Source organism: Rhinoraja longicauda, chromosome 9, assembly GCF_053455715.1.
Source record: "Rhinoraja longicauda isolate Sanriku21f chromosome 9, sRhiLon1.1, whole genome shotgun sequence".
Taxonomy (NCBI): domain Eukaryota; kingdom Metazoa; phylum Chordata; class Chondrichthyes; order Rajiformes; family Arhynchobatidae; genus Rhinoraja; species Rhinoraja longicauda.
The window spans coordinates 6,284,741-6,302,089 of record NC_135961.1 but is presented as its reverse complement, the minus strand read 5'-3'; the positions used below and the strand labels follow the sequence as shown (position 1 = coordinate 6,302,089).

The 17,349-nt window shown below is 42.0% G+C and overlaps 1 protein-coding gene across 1 annotated transcript in view; it reads right to left on the bottom strand.

Annotated features, from left to right (window-relative positions):
• The window catches only part of sft2d1 (SFT2 domain containing 1), a 49,052-nt gene extending 33,022 nt beyond the window's left edge, over positions 1-16,030 (bottom strand). Inside the window, exon 1 of the mRNA XM_078404718.1 lies at positions 15,915-16,030. Coding sequence (XP_078260844.1) covers positions 15,915-15,977 — 63 coding nt within the window. The 5' untranslated portion in view covers positions 15,978-16,030. The remainder of the gene's footprint in view (positions 1-15,914) is intronic.
• Positions 16,031-17,349: the final 1,319 nt, after the last annotated feature.

The following is a 17,349-nucleotide window of genomic DNA, read 5'->3' as shown; positions in this document are numbered from 1 at the left end:
TACCTGGACTATAACCTGGACTGGTCCAGGAACTCTGAGGTCCTGTACAAGAAGGGACAGAGCCGGCTGTACTTTTTACAAAGGCTCCGCTCCTTCAACATCTGCAATAAGATGCTGCAGATGTTCTACCAATCGGTGGTGACCAGTGCCATCTTCTTCGCTGCAGTGTGCTGGGGCAGCAGGGCGAAGGCCGTGGACGCCAATAGGATTAACAAACTAATCAGTAAGGCTGGCTCCGTCCTGGGGGCAGAGTTGGATTCATGGGAGGTGGTCTTGGAGGGCAGGATGCTCCTCAAACTGCAGAGCATCCTGGACAATACAGTTCACCCCCTCCATGACACACTGGTCAACCTGAGGAGTACCTTCAGCAACAGACTGGTTCCACCAAGATGCAGCACAGAATGCCACAGGCCTGTATAAATTATTGAATTAAACAATTTATCTAATCTTCAGAGGCACAAGGGACCGCAGATGCAGGAATCTTGAGCAAAACAAAATGCTGGCGGAACTCAGTGGGATAGGCAGCATCTCTGGAGGGAATGGACAGACAACGTTTTGTGTCAGGGTTACTGTTGGTGTAACGACGAAAAAGCTGGAAAAAAGGTGCAAATGGGGCAAAGCCTGGCAAGTGATAACTAGATACAGGTGCAGGGAGGGGGACTGATTGTAAGAGTAGTGAAGTGCAAGATAAAGGTGTCAGATAAGGAGAAGAGGAGGAGTGAATAAAGCCAGAGGCAGGGATGTGGATGGAAGGGGTGGGATGGAGCAGTAAGAGGGGAGATAAATGGGAAATAGGTGATTGAATGTAGTCGACTGCATTACTGCATGTGAGACCTGAAAATAGCATGGAGCTTGGAGACTCTGAAGCAGGGTCCTGACCTAATATGTTGTCTGTCCATTCCTTCTACCGATGCTCTTTGACTCACCAAGTTCCTCCAGGATTTAAAAAACTAATAATCTTTGATTACCTATTGACAATTTGTGCTATTTTTGACACAGTGCTGCACAAAAGACCAATTGCAGCACGTTATTGAATTCATCTTATGAACTTCTCAAAAGCATAGGTTTTGGTTAAAATAGAATACATGAAATACATGATACATTAAAAGCATGAAGCCTATATGGCAAAGTTTTCCAAACTTTAACTAACCACTGCTTTGGAGATTATCCCCATTCATAAACTTCCCTATCTTTGAGGCAAGAAAAACAAAACTTGTGAGTTCAATATCCACTCAGTCATGTTGATGTACTGAGATAATTAATTTCTGTCAGGATCTCTCCTGTCAAACAATGATAAGGAGATGTCGCACAAACGTCTTGCACTTATACTATTTAGCTAGAGAAGCTGCATTATCAGACCACCACATGAGAACTCAAGAGGTTTCAGAATTGCTAAGTTCCAGAACTCCTAAGGGATTGTGATAATTGCTTCTGGTAGAACTGTAATCAATTAAAACATACTTCAGAGGGTTCTGATAGATATAACATCTGTCCTTTCAGAAGCAGCAAGGATTTAAGCATCATAATATTCAATTTAAAAATGCATGAGGGGACTTTACCACACGATTTTTAAATTGAATATTATGATGCTTAAATCCTTGTTTTGAGCAATGGACTGGATAAGAGCAAATATATACAGGAATGTTCTGTATATATTTGCTCTTATCCAGTCCATTGCTCTTCTGCCTTCTGGAAGGAAACTCTGCTATGCCTTTCTTTTTAATTCATTTTAGGAAACTTATAGCATGCTTGACATTTCTCACTGTACACTACAAATACGGTGATATTTAAGTATTACACTTACACGAAACAGAATTTCACAGTTTTTTGTAACAGTCAAAGCATAGGGAGGCCCATAATAGGTAGCCTTACTTACCACATCAGATCCATGGATTTATCCTTAAGCAGCATGAAAGAAATAAATTTACAGTGGTTTTTCATTCATTCTTTATTATTCACAAACATTAATTTTTCCTTGGAAGCAGCAAAATTGCGATTTTAGCTTACAGCAAAATCAGCTTTATAGGCAGAAATTTTGCTCATTTCAGTAAATTTAAAGTGGCTGCACAAAGAAATTTCTTTGAGAATCTCATGTATAAAGTGTTCGAAATTATAATACACAACATTCACTACAAATTGGATGAGATCATCATCTTCAAAAAAATGTTCACAAAATTTCTCCCCATTTTCTCCTTTCAATTCTGACTGTATTAGTTCTTTCTTAAGAATCCTCCAAGCTTAGCTGTTCTTTAGCATTTTAATCATGTCACTGCCATTCTTTACAAAAGCCTAAACACTAATGCCTGCAAACTTAGATTCACACCAAGCTTCAATTCACTCCATACTCATAACTAAATTGCAGTGAGAACAGAAGTTGTTAGAAACCAATCTTCCATTATATTGAGATTGTTGAATGCATGGGCCAGAATAATGCTGTTTCTTCTAATATACTCCAGGATGTAGTTTTCTGCTAGGAGTCTAAGTTATTGAGTATCCAATCTCAAACTCATCGGCTGTGAAGGTTGTCACTGTTATGATTATTTATGGATGTCTTTGACAGCCAAAAACATACAAAATCATTCAGAAAATGTTAAAAACTAAGATATGAAAAAAAATTAAAAGACTAGACATACATTCTTTAAACTATTGAAACCATTAAAACATTTAAACTCCTTTAGTTAATTTATTAAAAACTCTTCCTTTCTCTGAACGGCTATTTCCTTCTTTTCATTTCAAAGAACGTACTTACACCAGATTAAAGTGGTGTGGGTTCTGCTGGCAGATTTTCCAGCCAGAAAACTAGGAAATCTGCATACATTTAGGTTGGACTCCAGCAACATAACACATATCATATCATATCATCATATATATACAGCCGGAAACAGGCCTTTTCGGCCCTCCAAGTCCGTGCCGCCCAGTGATCCCCGTACATTAACACTATCCTACACCCACTAGGGACAATTTTTACATTTTACCCAGCCAATTAACCTACATACCTGTACGTCTTTGGAGTGTGGGAGGAAACCGAAGATCTCGGAGAAAACCCACGCAGGTCACGGGGAGAACGTACAAACTCCTTACAGTGCAGCACCCGTAGTCAGGATTGAACCTGAGTCTCCGGCGCTGCATTCGCTGTAAAGCAGCAACTCTACCGCTGCGGTAACATGTAACATGTTTACTGTTCTCCTGATCTCTATCTCATGAACAGCCTGGTTATGGGTTTATAAGCATGCAGATCTGTGCGGATTTAACCGAGAGATCACGTCACACTATTTGCTTCTCGCTTACCTGTAGTATTCAAGACATATTGTGGTGCTTCAGTTAAAATGGACATTAGAAGGGTCTCGACCCGAAATGTCACCCATTCCTTCTCTCCCGAGATGCTGCCTGACCCGCTGAGTTCAGCATTTTGTGTCCACCTTAGAAACATAGAAAATAGGTGCAGGAGGCCATTCTGCCCTTCGAGCCAGCACTGTCATTCAATATGATCATAAATGATCATCCAAAATCAGTACCCCATTTTTGCTTTCTCCCACATCCTTTGATTCTGTTAGCCCCAAGAGCTATATCGAACTCTCTCTTGAAAACATTCAGTGAATTGGCCTCAACTGCCTTCTGTGGCAGAGAATTCCACAGAATCACAACTCTCTGAGTGAAAAGGTTTTTCCTCATCTCAGTCCTACCCCTTATTCTTAAACTGTGACATGGTTCCGGACTCCCCCGATATCGGGAACATTTTTCCTGCGTCTAGGCTGTCCAATCCCTTAAGAATTGTATATATTTCTATAAGATCCCCTCTCATCCTTCGAGGAATCAGAGTTTGTATGTTCTGGTCAGTATTCTACTATGAAGTGCTTTCACCTAATAAGTCATAAAGGAAGCACCAGAAGAAAATATAATTAATGAGCATAGTCAGGCTTTACATATTGCAGGTGATAGCAAAGCAGTGTTGATCTTCCAGACTAATGAGTTGGCATGCAGGCTTGTAACCTGGCTGTTCAGGAGCAGTTTGTAATGGAGTTACAACCATAGTACATCTGTGCTATGGTGCTGGAGTCAAAGACTACTGCTTGAACTTTTACAGACATTTCTTGATGATACGATTTAATGGAATATCGACCGGTTCTTATCACTTTTATTCAAACCGGAACTCACTAAGCAATTTGCTGCAATAAAATCTCATATTTATAGGTCAATAAACTAATTACAATCACATATTCAGCTTTTAAATGAATCATTGTTATGGCTGTCACATGAATATAACCACAATAGAAAGTGACTTTAAGAACATTGTGCACTATCGTCACTATTCTTTATCTGATTTTTAAAGAATAGATAAATTCTTCATCTATTGATAAACAAACATACATAATCTTTAAAATAAAAAATGCAAGTGCCGGAAACCTTAAAAACAAGCAATCCAAATGGTAAAACATCTGACTTCCCTCTGCAACAGGGGAGGATTCATGCTATCGAAATGGATCAGCAACAGCCGTGCTGTATTGGAAACCATTCCACTAGATAACAGAGCCGAGGAGACCCGGGAGTTGGATTTGGACAAAGACAATCTGCCTATGGAGAGAGCACTGGGATTGCATTGGTGCGTTGAAACAGATGTATTCAAGTTCAGAATCTCGATTCAGGAGTGACCATGTACAAGACGGGGCATCATATCTGTGATTGGTTCTGTTTATGACCGTTTGGGATTTCTTGCACCATTTACACTACCAGCCAAGTTAATTTTGCAGGATCTCAGTAAGAAGAAACTTGGATGGGATGAGAGTATAACGCAAATCTTCTCTCAGCGATGGACAGAGTGGTTAGCAGATCTCGACAAGATCTCGGAGTTCAGAGTGGAAAAGTGTATGAGGCCTACAAACTTTGGTCAAATCAAATATGCACAGCTGCATCACTTTTCTGATGCAAGTGAAAGTGGTTACGGTACTGTTTCATATCTGAGACTGGAAAATGAAAACAATGAAGTACATGTTGCATTCTTAATGGGAAAGGCCAGAGTGGCACCATTGAAGCAAATGACGATTCCCAGAATGGAGCTTACAGCCGCAGTCTTAGCTGTCAGAATTGACATAATGCTGCAAAAAGAACTGCAGCTTGAGCTGGAGGATTCCACCTTCTGGACTGATAGCATGACAGTGCCGAAGTACATCAACAATGAAAACAAACGCTTTCAACCATTTGCAGCAAACAGGATCTCTTTTGTAAGGGATGCTACTAGTGTATCACAGTGGAAATATGTTAATACCAAGGAAAATCCTGCAGATGAAGCCTCTAGAGGATTAACAGCAGTCCGCTTCTGAAGCAGCAGGAGATGGATCAATGGACCAGAGTTTCTCTGTAAACCAGACAAAGAATGGACAATGCTACCACCTGGGCTCTTTGTGAAGGAAGATTTGTATATTAGACGCAGATAGAGACAGGTACAATGTATGGTAGACCTTTTTTGGAAACTGTGGACACAAGAATATTTGCCTCTAATCCAAGTACGTCAACGATGGTTGAGAGTGGTGATATCGTTTTGGTAGTTGATTTTACTGCACCATGAGGTTCTTGGTTGATGGGCAGGATACTGGAGATCATGCCAGTCGTTGAAAGTTTTGTGCGTACTGTACGACTTCAGATTAACAATCTGAAAGTGCATACTGCATGAATTCATTTTAGAATTTTATGAAGCTGAAAGCGATTAGCATGGCAAATTTGGAAAAACAAAATCTCCAGTTGATCTTTAGTCTCAGCATCAAATACCGACTCACAAAATAAGTCTGTCTGTCTGACCAGACAGTCTGAAGAAGGGCCTCGACCCGAAACGTCACCCATTCCTCTCCTGAGATGCTGCCTGACCTGATGAGTTACTCCAGCATTTTGTGAATACCTTTGATTTGTACCAGCATCTGCAGTTATTTTCTTACATTACATGACTCACAAAATAAACTCTTTACAGAACATGAGAAGATTTGATCAAGTAGATGCACAGAGGCTCTTACCCAGAGCAGGGGAATCAAGAATCAGAGGCTCTTACCCAGAGCAGGGGAATCAAGAATCAGAGATCATAGGTTTAAGGTGAGGGGGAAAGATTTAACAGGAACCCAAGGAGTAACTTTTTCACACATAGGGTGCTGGGTGTATGGAACAAACTGCCGGAGGAGGCAGCTGAAGCAGGTAGTATTGCAACGTTTAAGAAACATTAAGATAGGTACATGGATAGGTCAGGTTTAGAGGGATATAGGCCGTGGGGACTAGTGTAGATTGGAAATGCTGGTCGGTGTGTGGGCAAGTTGGGTCGAAGGGCCCATTTCCGCACTGTGTGACTCAATAACCACATTTGCACCGGTGCTCATTTTGCACTGATATGCAAGTACTCCTATCTTACAACACTGAATGGCTATCAGACAAGTTTTTACACCTTTCAGTTTCTGAAAACCTAAGAGTCACCTAATAGAAACAACTACCACATGCTAAATCTTCTAATGTACACATGAGCATGTATTTCTGCTCCAACACAATGGCTGTGTTCTTAAGAAAACATATTATATATCACGGGGGGGGGGGGGGGGGGGGGGGGGAGATTATCTTTCCTGCAGGATTTTCAAAAATAAAGTTCTTTTCAATCAATTTGTTTTTGTGACATTTTTATGAAATCTAAAAATAGTAAGAAATTGCCCGTCTAAAGAAGGGTTCCGACCAGAAACATAACCTAGCCATGTTCCCCAAAGATGCTGCCTGACCCGCTGAATTACTCTAACACTTTGTGTTGATTTTTCTGCAAACCGGTACCTGCAGTTCCACATTTCTACTGTAACTAATATTTACTTATTGCCAAAGATTTATTTCAGGGAATATTATTTAATATAGCAGTTGCTACACACAATCCCCGGTTGATTCAAAATCTATTACATGGCATTCTTGGATTTTAGAGTGCTTTGGAATCCATTACAGCGATTCCACAAGCGTACAATAAAGAAGACATTCATAATTGAATTTTGGTTTCATCGTTTGAAAAGCGGGCAGATGCGATAGTGGTGTTTAAGATGCTTTTGGATAGGTACATGGAAGTATAGGGAATGGAGGATTGTGGATCATGTGCAGGCAGATCAGATCAACTGGGCACCATGTTCGGCACAAACATCGTGAGCAGAAGAGCCTGATCCTATTCTGTATTGTTCAATGCCCTATGAGACACTTTCATGTGAATTTCCACTGAATTAAGAAGGGAAATTACAGCTTGCACACATTTCAAGAAAACTGGCACAGTGCACTGTATTGATGCACATTTCTTTCCCAATACAGAATACACACGATTGTATGATGATCACCTGGAATGGTTCCAAGACGACAGTTACTGCAAAAAATTAATCGCAGCAGTTTTCAGGTGCAAGTACACACTTTGTCTCCGGCCATTTGTGTATTGGGCAGATTGTTATGAATGAGCTTTGTCAATTCAAATTGACGTGACAATTACTCGTGTGAAGAGAGTGGGATGTGATGCGTCTTTATGGAGCTTTGGCAGTGATTGAGAGTAAAAAATATGAAATCAATCAATTCCTCTGTCCACATTCCATGGATAGAAGACGTATTTTTTTTAATAACCACTGGAAGTACAGAAGTGAACTTATGAATGTGTGAAAATTGTGCTGGTGATTAATTAGTGGTTTAAAAGTTTAAGTCACTGGCATAGCTTTTACACAATTCTATAAGCTCCGTCCTCATTGTTGATTCCTCCCTGTACAATCTTTTTTCATTTTGGGAGAGGGAAATTAGAAAACCCATAATATATTTCAAAATAAAAACATTGCAGATGCTGAAAGTGCCAGTCGGCCCTTCGAGCCAGCACCGCCATTCAATGTGATCATGGCTGATCATTCTCAATCAGTACCCCGTTCCTGCCTTCTCCCCATACCCCCTATGGATGATGGTGATCTTGTGAGGTTGAACCCATTTCCTGCTTGGGGTGCAACTTGTATTAAGAAGCTTCAGATAACGTACCAACTTTTGACATAACCCGTTCTTGAATTACAGCAACTTTTCATTGGACTCAGATTTGCGAAAATCCAAATTTTCAACCTTAACAAAAGCCTGCAATTATCAATTTAATTAAATGTAGGTGAAATACTACACTAAAGCATATTTCAACATTAGTTTGCAGAATGTAGCAAATGGAAATGTATGATCACATTGGGGGAAATAGGGTAACCAGAGAGAGAATGGGATCTCTCAGGAATCAAAGCAGTCAACTCTGTGTGGAGCTACAGGAGATGGGCAAGGTCCTCAATGCGTATTTCTCCTCTATTTTTACCGACATGAGGACCGGAAGTTACTAGAGAGTATTCCAAGAGATAAGATATACATGCATTTAGACGGACAAAGGCTGATTCGGCACTGTTTTATTTTTTGAAGATGTGATCAAAAAGGTTGACAGAACTGTAGACATTGTATGTACGGATTTCAGCAGGACATTTGACAAGGTATCATGAGATACGATTTATTGTGCATAAAGCCATGTTGACATCCCAGACGGAATCAGTAGATCCCGTTTCTCAGAACCTTCCAATAACTTACACACCACTGGCATTGGGCTCACCAGACCGTAGTTTCACGGCTTTACTTCTTAAATAGAAGCACAACTTAGCCACCCACCAGTCTACTGGCACCTTACCCATGGGTATCGATGATACAAATTTCTTTGCCAGAGCTCTCTCACTTTCTTCCCTAGTTTCCCGCAATGTCCTCAGATACATTTGATCAGGTCTCAGGAATTTATCTACCATTAAGCCCTTCACTGCTATAAGTCAGACTCTTAAGATGTCAATATTTACTTCCCCCAAGTTCCCAATCATTCATGTTTTCCTCCATGGCAAACACAGATGAGAAATATTCACATAACACCGTACCCATCTCCTGGAGCTCCACACCTACAAGATGATTTGGGTCTCCGAGGGACCTTGTTCTCTCCCTAGTTACTATTTCGCCCTTAATATACTCGTAGAATCTCTTTGGATTCTCCTTTATCTAACAAGGCTATCTCGTGCCACATTTTTGTCAACCTGATTTCTCTCTTAAGTGTATTTGGAAACCCCCTTATTTTACTTTTTCCATAGACAGTGGTAGAAACAGGTACAATTACAATGTTTAGAAAAAAATCATTTGGACAGGTATGTGGACAGGAAAGATTTACAGGAATATGTGCCAAACACAAGCAAATACCTTAGGCAGGCATGTATAAGAAAATAACTGCAGATGCTGGTACAAATCGAAGGTATTTATTCACAAAATGCTGGAGTAACTCAGCAGGTCAGGCAGCATCTCGGGAGAGAAGGAATGGGTGACGTTTCGGGTCGAGACCCTTTTAGGTCGGCATGGATGAATTCAAATGGTGTGTTTCTATACTGTATTACTCTAAAATATGAAAAATATGTTCAATTTTGTATGGATGCATACACAAATAAAAATGAACCAAAACTATCAATGTTGTATCCTCTCATCCCAATATTAAATATTTTAAAACAATTTGAAACTCATTATTTATGGTAGGATTAGACCCCTTGGAATGTTTTAACAAACATGATGCTTTAGATAGTGTTCAAGTTATTTCCCTTTCTAAAATCAATATCTGAAATTAAAACTAGTGTGGATTGTGAGCACCAAACAAACATGTAAACATGTGCATTTCAATTAATTTAAATAAGTACTCGAGCCATTTAGCCAATTGGTAGGCCACTGGGCATTTTCCAGTTAGGAAAGTTGGATGGCAAGGTTGGAGAGATGGGATGGGGGAAGAAATCAGTTTTGTGGTTGATGTGTTTGAAAAGATTAGCGGTGCAAAAAAAGAAAAGCAGGACAGAGGCACACCATGGTACAGATCAAACAGAATGAAAAAAATTAAACATGCCAGTTTGAACCTGTTTTCTTGCATAACTACTGTTTACAACAAGAAGACATGGTTCAAACATAACAAAACGAGGGCTGATATAATATTTTTTTATTCATATGAGAAACAATTAGTGCACAGAATAATCTTCATAATGAAGTAAAGTAAATAATGAACAAAATAATCCAAGAGGCATAAGATATCGCAGATACTGTAATCTGGATGATCTCAGTGAGCCAGGCAGCATCTCTGGAGGAAATGGATTGCCGGTGTTTCTGGTTAAATCTGTGCATCATGACATAGACTTGCACTCAGACACTTCCTTTCAAGCTCCCAGGGTGTCCCCAACCTTGTTATAGCCAATGAAGTATTTTCAAATTGTAGGAATAGAGATAAAAATCCTGGCATTTAAAAAAAATAATTAGATAGTACCATATGGCAATATTAAACTCTCTCTCTGAATGAATTAAAATAAACTGTTTGTAACTATTTAAATAGCAAGGAGCTCTTTAGAAAACATGACAGACTTTTCACTGAGATAGGCTTGACCAAGTCATTTTACTGAACAGATGCAGTTATAATCAGATAAACTCAGTCTAGTCACTGGGTTCAAATCTAATTTTACATGTTTAGATCAAAAGTATGTTGTGGTCTTTTTTTAGATTTAGAGATACAGCGCGGAACAAGGTCCTTCGGCCCACCGAGTCTGCGCCACCCACATTAACACTACCCTACACACACTAGGGACAATTTTTACATTTTACCCAGTCAATTAACCTACATACCTGTACGTCTTTGGAGTGTGGGAGGAAACCGAAGATCCCGTAGAAAACCCACGCAGGTCACGGGGAGAACGTACAAACTCCGTACAGACGGCGCCCGTAGTCAGGATCGAACCCGAGTCTCAGGCGCTGCATCGCTGTAAGGCAGCAACTCTACCGCTGCGCCACTGTGCCGCCGTAGTTGATGGCCCCAGCAAAAACAAACTGGGCATTATTGTGTTAGGGCTATAGTTAACATTGTTGACAACATCCATCACTTGTTCCAACCATATTATAATAAACTATTTGGTCTTCGCAAGCTTTGTGGTGACCCTAAAGGTGCTCCTCAACATCCCAAGGACACTGCAAATCAAGTTGCTCATGAATGGTAAAAGTGGAAAGAGGCAAAAAAAAGACCAAGCTAGACCGTAGCAAGTATAGCGAAGACCCGGGGTTTACATCACCATTTTCCATGGAAGAGCTGGAAACTACCATTTCAAGTCTTAAACCAGGAAAGGCAATTGGCTTACGGGACCTTCCATCTCCCTGTGCGGGTCGGTCGGTCGCCTCGGTAGGGGTCGAGCTGTCTGTCCGTGGGAGGGGCATGGGGGAAGAGAGAGGAAGTTTTTTTGCCTTCCATCACAGTGAGGGGGTGTTTGGAGTCACTGTGATGGATGTTTGTGTTGGGGTTGAGTGTCTTGTGTTCTTTTTTTTTTTGCTCTGTGACTGCTGGCAAATGAATTTCGTTCGGTATCGAATGACAATAAAGGTATTCTGTATTCTGTATTGGATAACATCGCATCTGAGCAGATCAAATACCTCAGACCTGATGCAAGGAGGTGGTTATTACCACTATACAATCCCTGTCCAGCAACCAACAAGCTGCCCAAGATCTGGAAGAAAGCACATGTGATAGCTCTTTTAAAACCAGGGAAAGATCCATCAATCCCAAAGAGCTACAGGCCGATCTCACTTCTTAGTCACACCTCTAAGCTGTTTGAACGCCTGATCCTAAACAGAATAGCTCCAACAGTAGATGAACGCCTCATCCCCAAGCAAGCAGGATTCTGCCCTGGAAAGTCAACAACAAGCCAAGTTCTCAACTTCAAGGCAAGGCAAGTTTATTTATATAGCACATTTCATACAGCAATGGCAATTCAAAGTGCTTTACACAGAGCATAACAAATACAGAACAAGGAGAAAAGGTAGGAAAATACAAATACGAGTAATAAGATAAATAAATAATAGTTATAAGTAAGATTAATAGAGTAATGGGGGATCATGACAGAAGCCTCCTCGTGGCGATGCCCCGGAATAGACGACACGATGCACTCTGTGACGCGTCGGGCAACCAATTCTGTCAACATCGAGCTAACGTCGTCTGACACATGAGCGAACGAAAGAGTAATAAAATTAGATAAAAAGTAGTAAGATATAAAAAGAATAAGAATAGACCAAAAGTAAGATAAAAAGAGTAGCAAGAATCCAAGTGCTAGTCATAGACACTGCAGAACATGAAGGTTTTAAACCTAGTTTTGAATATATTTGGAGTTTGGGCCTGTTTGAGCTCTTCGGGGAGTTTATTCCAGATGCACGAAGCAGAGTGACTAAAAGCTGCTTCACCACGTTTTGTTTTTACTCTTGGAGTGTTTAATAGACTGGTCCCAGCTGACCTAAGGGGTCTAGCTGGAATGCAAGGTGAGAGAAGGTCTGATATGTATTTTGGTCCAAGACCATTAAGTGATTTGTAGACAATTAGGAGTATAAGAAAATAACTGCAGATGCTGGTACAAATCGATTTGTTCACAAAATGCTGGAGTAACTCAGCAGGTCAGGCAGCATCTCGGGAGAGAAGGAATGGGTGACGTTTCGAGTCGAGACCCTTCTTCAGACTGATGTCAGGGGGTCGGGACAAAGGAAGGATATAGGTGGAGACAGGAAGATAGAGGGAGATCTGGGAAGGAAGAGGGGAAGGGAGGGACAGAGGAACTATCTAAAGTTGGAAATTGAATTTGATTATCTGACAGACTGGTAGCCAGTGTAGAGATGTGAGAATTGGTGTAATGTGTTCACATTTTTTTTGCTTTTGTTAAGACTCTAGCAGTGGTGTTTTGGACGAGCTGCAACTTGTGAACAGCCCCTTTAGATAGGCCTGTCAGAAGACTATTACAATAATCAAGCAAATTCGAAATAAATGCGTGGATGAACTTTTCAAGGTCTTGTTTAGACATGAAACCCCTAACTCTTGCAATGTTTTTCAGGTGATAGTAGGCTGATTTAGTTATTGAGTTTATGTGGCTGTTGAAGTTTAGATCAGAGTCTAGAATTACACCAAGATTTCTGACCTGGTTTCTAGTCTGAAGAGAGAATCAAGGTGAGCACAGACTATCGCTCTTTTGTCATGTGCACCGAAGACAATTATCTCGGTTTTATCTTTGTTTAGCTGGAGAAAATTGTGTCTCATCCAGCTGTTTATCATTTCAATGCATTGATGGAGACTATCGATGCGACTGTGGTCATTTGGAGAGAGGGCAATGTAAATTTGAGTGTCATCCGCAAAGTTAAGGTAGGCAAACTTCACACAAACCATTGAAGATGGATTTGAGAAAGGGATGGTGACAGGCGTAGTCTTTGATGACCTATTTGCACCATATGACGTAGTCAACCACAGATGTCTGCTTAGCAAGATCCTGGATCTGACGAAGGACATTCAGCTCACAGAGCTGATTGAGAGTATGCTGGAGAACAGGATGGTCTTTGTGCAGTTGGGTGGCAAACAAAGCAGATGGCATAGGCTGAAGAATGGTCTCCCTCAAGGGAGCATGCTTGCTCCCTTACCCTTCAACATCTACACTAATGACCAGCCAAGAAGCGATGGGACTCTACGTTTGCATCTGCTGATGCCGCCCAAGATACTGATTTTTCAGTAGCAGAGGAATGGCTGACCGATGCTCTCAATCAACTAACGCCATGTTATGAAGAGAACCACCTCCGTGCAAACCCATCTAAGACACAGGTGTGTGCCTTCCACTTGAGAAACCAAGAAGCCAAGAGACAACTTCAGATGAACTGGTCTGGAACAACACTGGAGCACTGTGAGCATCCGGTTTACCTTGGTGTAACCCTTGACCGATATCTTACCTTCAAGACCCGTATTGAGAAGACAAAGGCGAACGTGAGCGCACGCAACAATGTTGTTAGTAAGCACACCAACACAAGATGGGGTGCGAGTCCACAGACCCTACGTTCCACTGCCTTAGCCCTCTGCTATTCTGCTGCTGAGTACGCATGCCCAGTATGGGAAAGATCCACCCATGCCACGAAGCTGGACCCAGCCCACAATGCTTCCTGCAGACTTGTCACAGGTTGTCTCAAGCACCAAGTACTGACAGCCATTACCTCCGGGCAGGCACAGCCCCTCCAGGCTCCGGAGGAGCAGGAGCCAGCATGAAGGAGCGCCAGCGGCAGATAACAGATGAACGCCATCCAATGTTTGGCCAGACACCATTTCCGAGCCGCCTAAAGTCGAGGAAACGTTTTCTTAACCGTGTGACTCCTCTTGAGGCTGACATAACAACAAGTGAAGCACAAGTCTCCATGTGGGGTGACAGAATATCCACTCCACCTCCCTCAACTACCATGGGTCTAACGGCAAGTGAGCAACTCCCTCCTGATGTAGGCGCAAGTTGGGCCAAATGGAAATGCTTCAATCGATTGAGTACTGGGTGTTGGCAGGGGCAAGGTGTCTCTAAACAAGTGGGGATGCAACTCCAACGATGTCACCTGCGAATGTGGCATTGAACCGCAAACAATGGAACACCCGCTGAAATGCCCTCAACTGGAAAACCAATGCACAGCTGCCGATCTTGCTGCCAACAATGAACATGCCGAGAAGTGTGTTCAGGTCCGGCTGAACAATATCTAATCTTGTGCTGTGGATATCATTAAATTCATATATTATGTATTAAATAACACAATAAACATAATCACAAAGTAATAACTAAATTGTAATATTTGTCATGGTAGACAACAACTAACTATAGCTTTTATATCTGTCAACCCCATAAATACCAACAAAACCATAAGTAGTGTAAACAGCAGTGGGCCATTTAGCCCTTCAAGCCTGCTCCACCATTCAGTTAGATCATGACGATTAATTTAACATTCCTCAAGTCCACTTTCCTGCCTTTCCCCCAAAACCCTTGATTCCCAACATCAGAAATCTATATCAGCCATAAAAAATATCAATGACGCTGCGATGATATTTGCAAATATGACAACAAAATGACTGACAGTAAAAAAAAATCTTCCAAAAACTTAAGCGACATATTGCACACATTGCAATCTAGAAACACATTGAATGTTTACATCCTATACGAACAGAAGAATAAAAGCTACACCTAGAGGTTGAGTGGAGTGAATTTTGTTAAATTTAATTATCTGCATCAGCAGAAATTTTAAGCACATTGCTCACATTTTCAATCATAAAATGTGTGTAGCCATTTGAGCAAGATATGTAAAAACACTGTTAATATGAGAATCTTATACTTAAAAAACTACAAATTCAATATTCCACAAATGTTTTATGTTAGTTTGCCCACTTTCCGTCACAGATGCAAGACCCGGCAAAAGCATAAAGCATACCAATTTGCAATATGTGTCCCCTGAGCAGTGCATCAATTACGCAGCATGTCTAACAGCAACGCTTGGCCCTGCACGAAGGCCTGTTGTTTACACCAAATAATGTGCAACTCATGGCAGAAATATGAAAATCACGCGCCTTGGAGAAACGGATTACAAATAGAAGCATTAAATACAGACAATAGACACAAAAAGCTGGAGTAACTCAGTGGGCATCTGACTCTGGAGAAAAGGTATCGACATATTCCTTCTCTCCAGAGACGCTGCCTGTCCCGCTGAGTTACTCCAGCTTTTCGTGCCTATCTTCGGTTTAAACCAGCATCTGCAGTTCCTTCCTGCAACACAAATGCAGACAATAAACAGAATAAGAGTAAAGAGAGAGAGAAGCATGATGAGGCTTCTTTGAAGAGACTTAATGTTGACTCCCGTCAAACTCTATACATCCGTGTGAAATTCTCAATTTCAGTTCGAAATTCGACACGAACTTCCTTTTAATTTCTGCAATAATTCATGTGGGTAGTGGAGTGAAGGTCGGCCTGTGCTCATGTAACCTGGTGCCAGAGAGGCTGCAGCCACTACCTGGGCCGCCCAAGGCAAGGCAAGGCACTGACTGTAAAAGCTGCCCTCACCTGCGACGTTAGGCCTTGCTCCTCGTCATCCTGGCCGCTCAGAACTCGCCGCAATTTCTCCATTGAAATCCCCTCCCTCCCCCCCCCCCTCCCCTCGCCGCAAAGTGGAAGAGAAAACGAGAATGAAACTGCAACTCAAATCCTCCAGAGCAGAGGCGGTGACCCGGGAAGTAGCTGGAAGGCAGCGGTGTCACCACAACACCGTCCCCCCTCCCCACGGTGCTCGCCGAGCAGCGGACCGGAATGGAGGCGACAGGCGCCGGTTGCTAGGCAACAGCACCCTAGGCCTAGGTCTAGCCACACACTAAACGCTGGAGTAACTCAGCTGGAGGGACAGGCAGCATCTCTGGAGAGAAGGAATGAGTTGCAAGGAAAAGCAGATGCTGGTTTATACCGAATTTAGACACAAAATGCTGGAGTCATTCAGCTGGAGGGGCAGGCAGCATCTCTGGAGAGAAGGAATGGGTTGCAAAGACACCACAAGTTACAGTCACTATATCCATGGACTATCCCAGAGTGGAACATCCTTTCCGACACCACCAGATGTGCACTAACCTTGTCACTCTTCAAGTCACAACTCGACAACTTGGACATGGATCATCTCACCAAACTTGCCCACATGAAAATCGAAATAACCTTTTTGCAACCAATACCCACGCAAGCGAAACCTGCATGAGATAGCCCAGCTGTTGGCGGTTGTGCGGCATAAAACAGAAAAAAACCCTGCAGATGCTGGTTTATACTGAATAAAGACACAAAATGCTGGAGTAAGTCAGCTGGAGGGACAGGCAGCGTCTCTGGAGAGAAGGAATGTATTGCAAGGAGCAATATAGAAACAAAATGCTGGAGTAACTCAGCTGGAGGGACAGGCAGCGTCTCTGGAGAGAAGGAATGTGTTGCAAGGAACTGCAGATGCTGGTTTGAACCGAATATAGACACAAAATGCTGGAGTAATTCAGCTGGAGGAATTCAGCTGGAGGGACAGGCAGCATCTCTGGAGAGAAGGAATGTGTTGCAAGGAGCAATATAGACACAAAATGCTGGAGTAATTCAGCTGGAGGGACAGGCAGCATCTCTGGAGAGAAGGAATGTGTTGCAAGGAGCAATATAGACACAAAATGCTGGAGTAATTCAGCTGGAGGGACAGGCAGCGTCTCTGGAGAGAAGGAATGTGTTGCAAGGAACTGCAGATGCTGGTTTACACCGAATATAGACACAAAATGCTGGAGTAATTCAGCTGGAGGAATTCAGCTGGAGGGACAGGCAGCATCTCTGGAGAGAAGGAATGTGTTGCAAGGAGCAATATAGACACAAAATGCTGGAGTAATTCAGCTGGAGGGACAGGCAGCATCTCTGGAGAGAAGGAATGTGTTGCAAGGAGCAATATAGACACAAAATGCTGGAGTAATTCAGCTGGAGGGACAGGCAGCGTCTC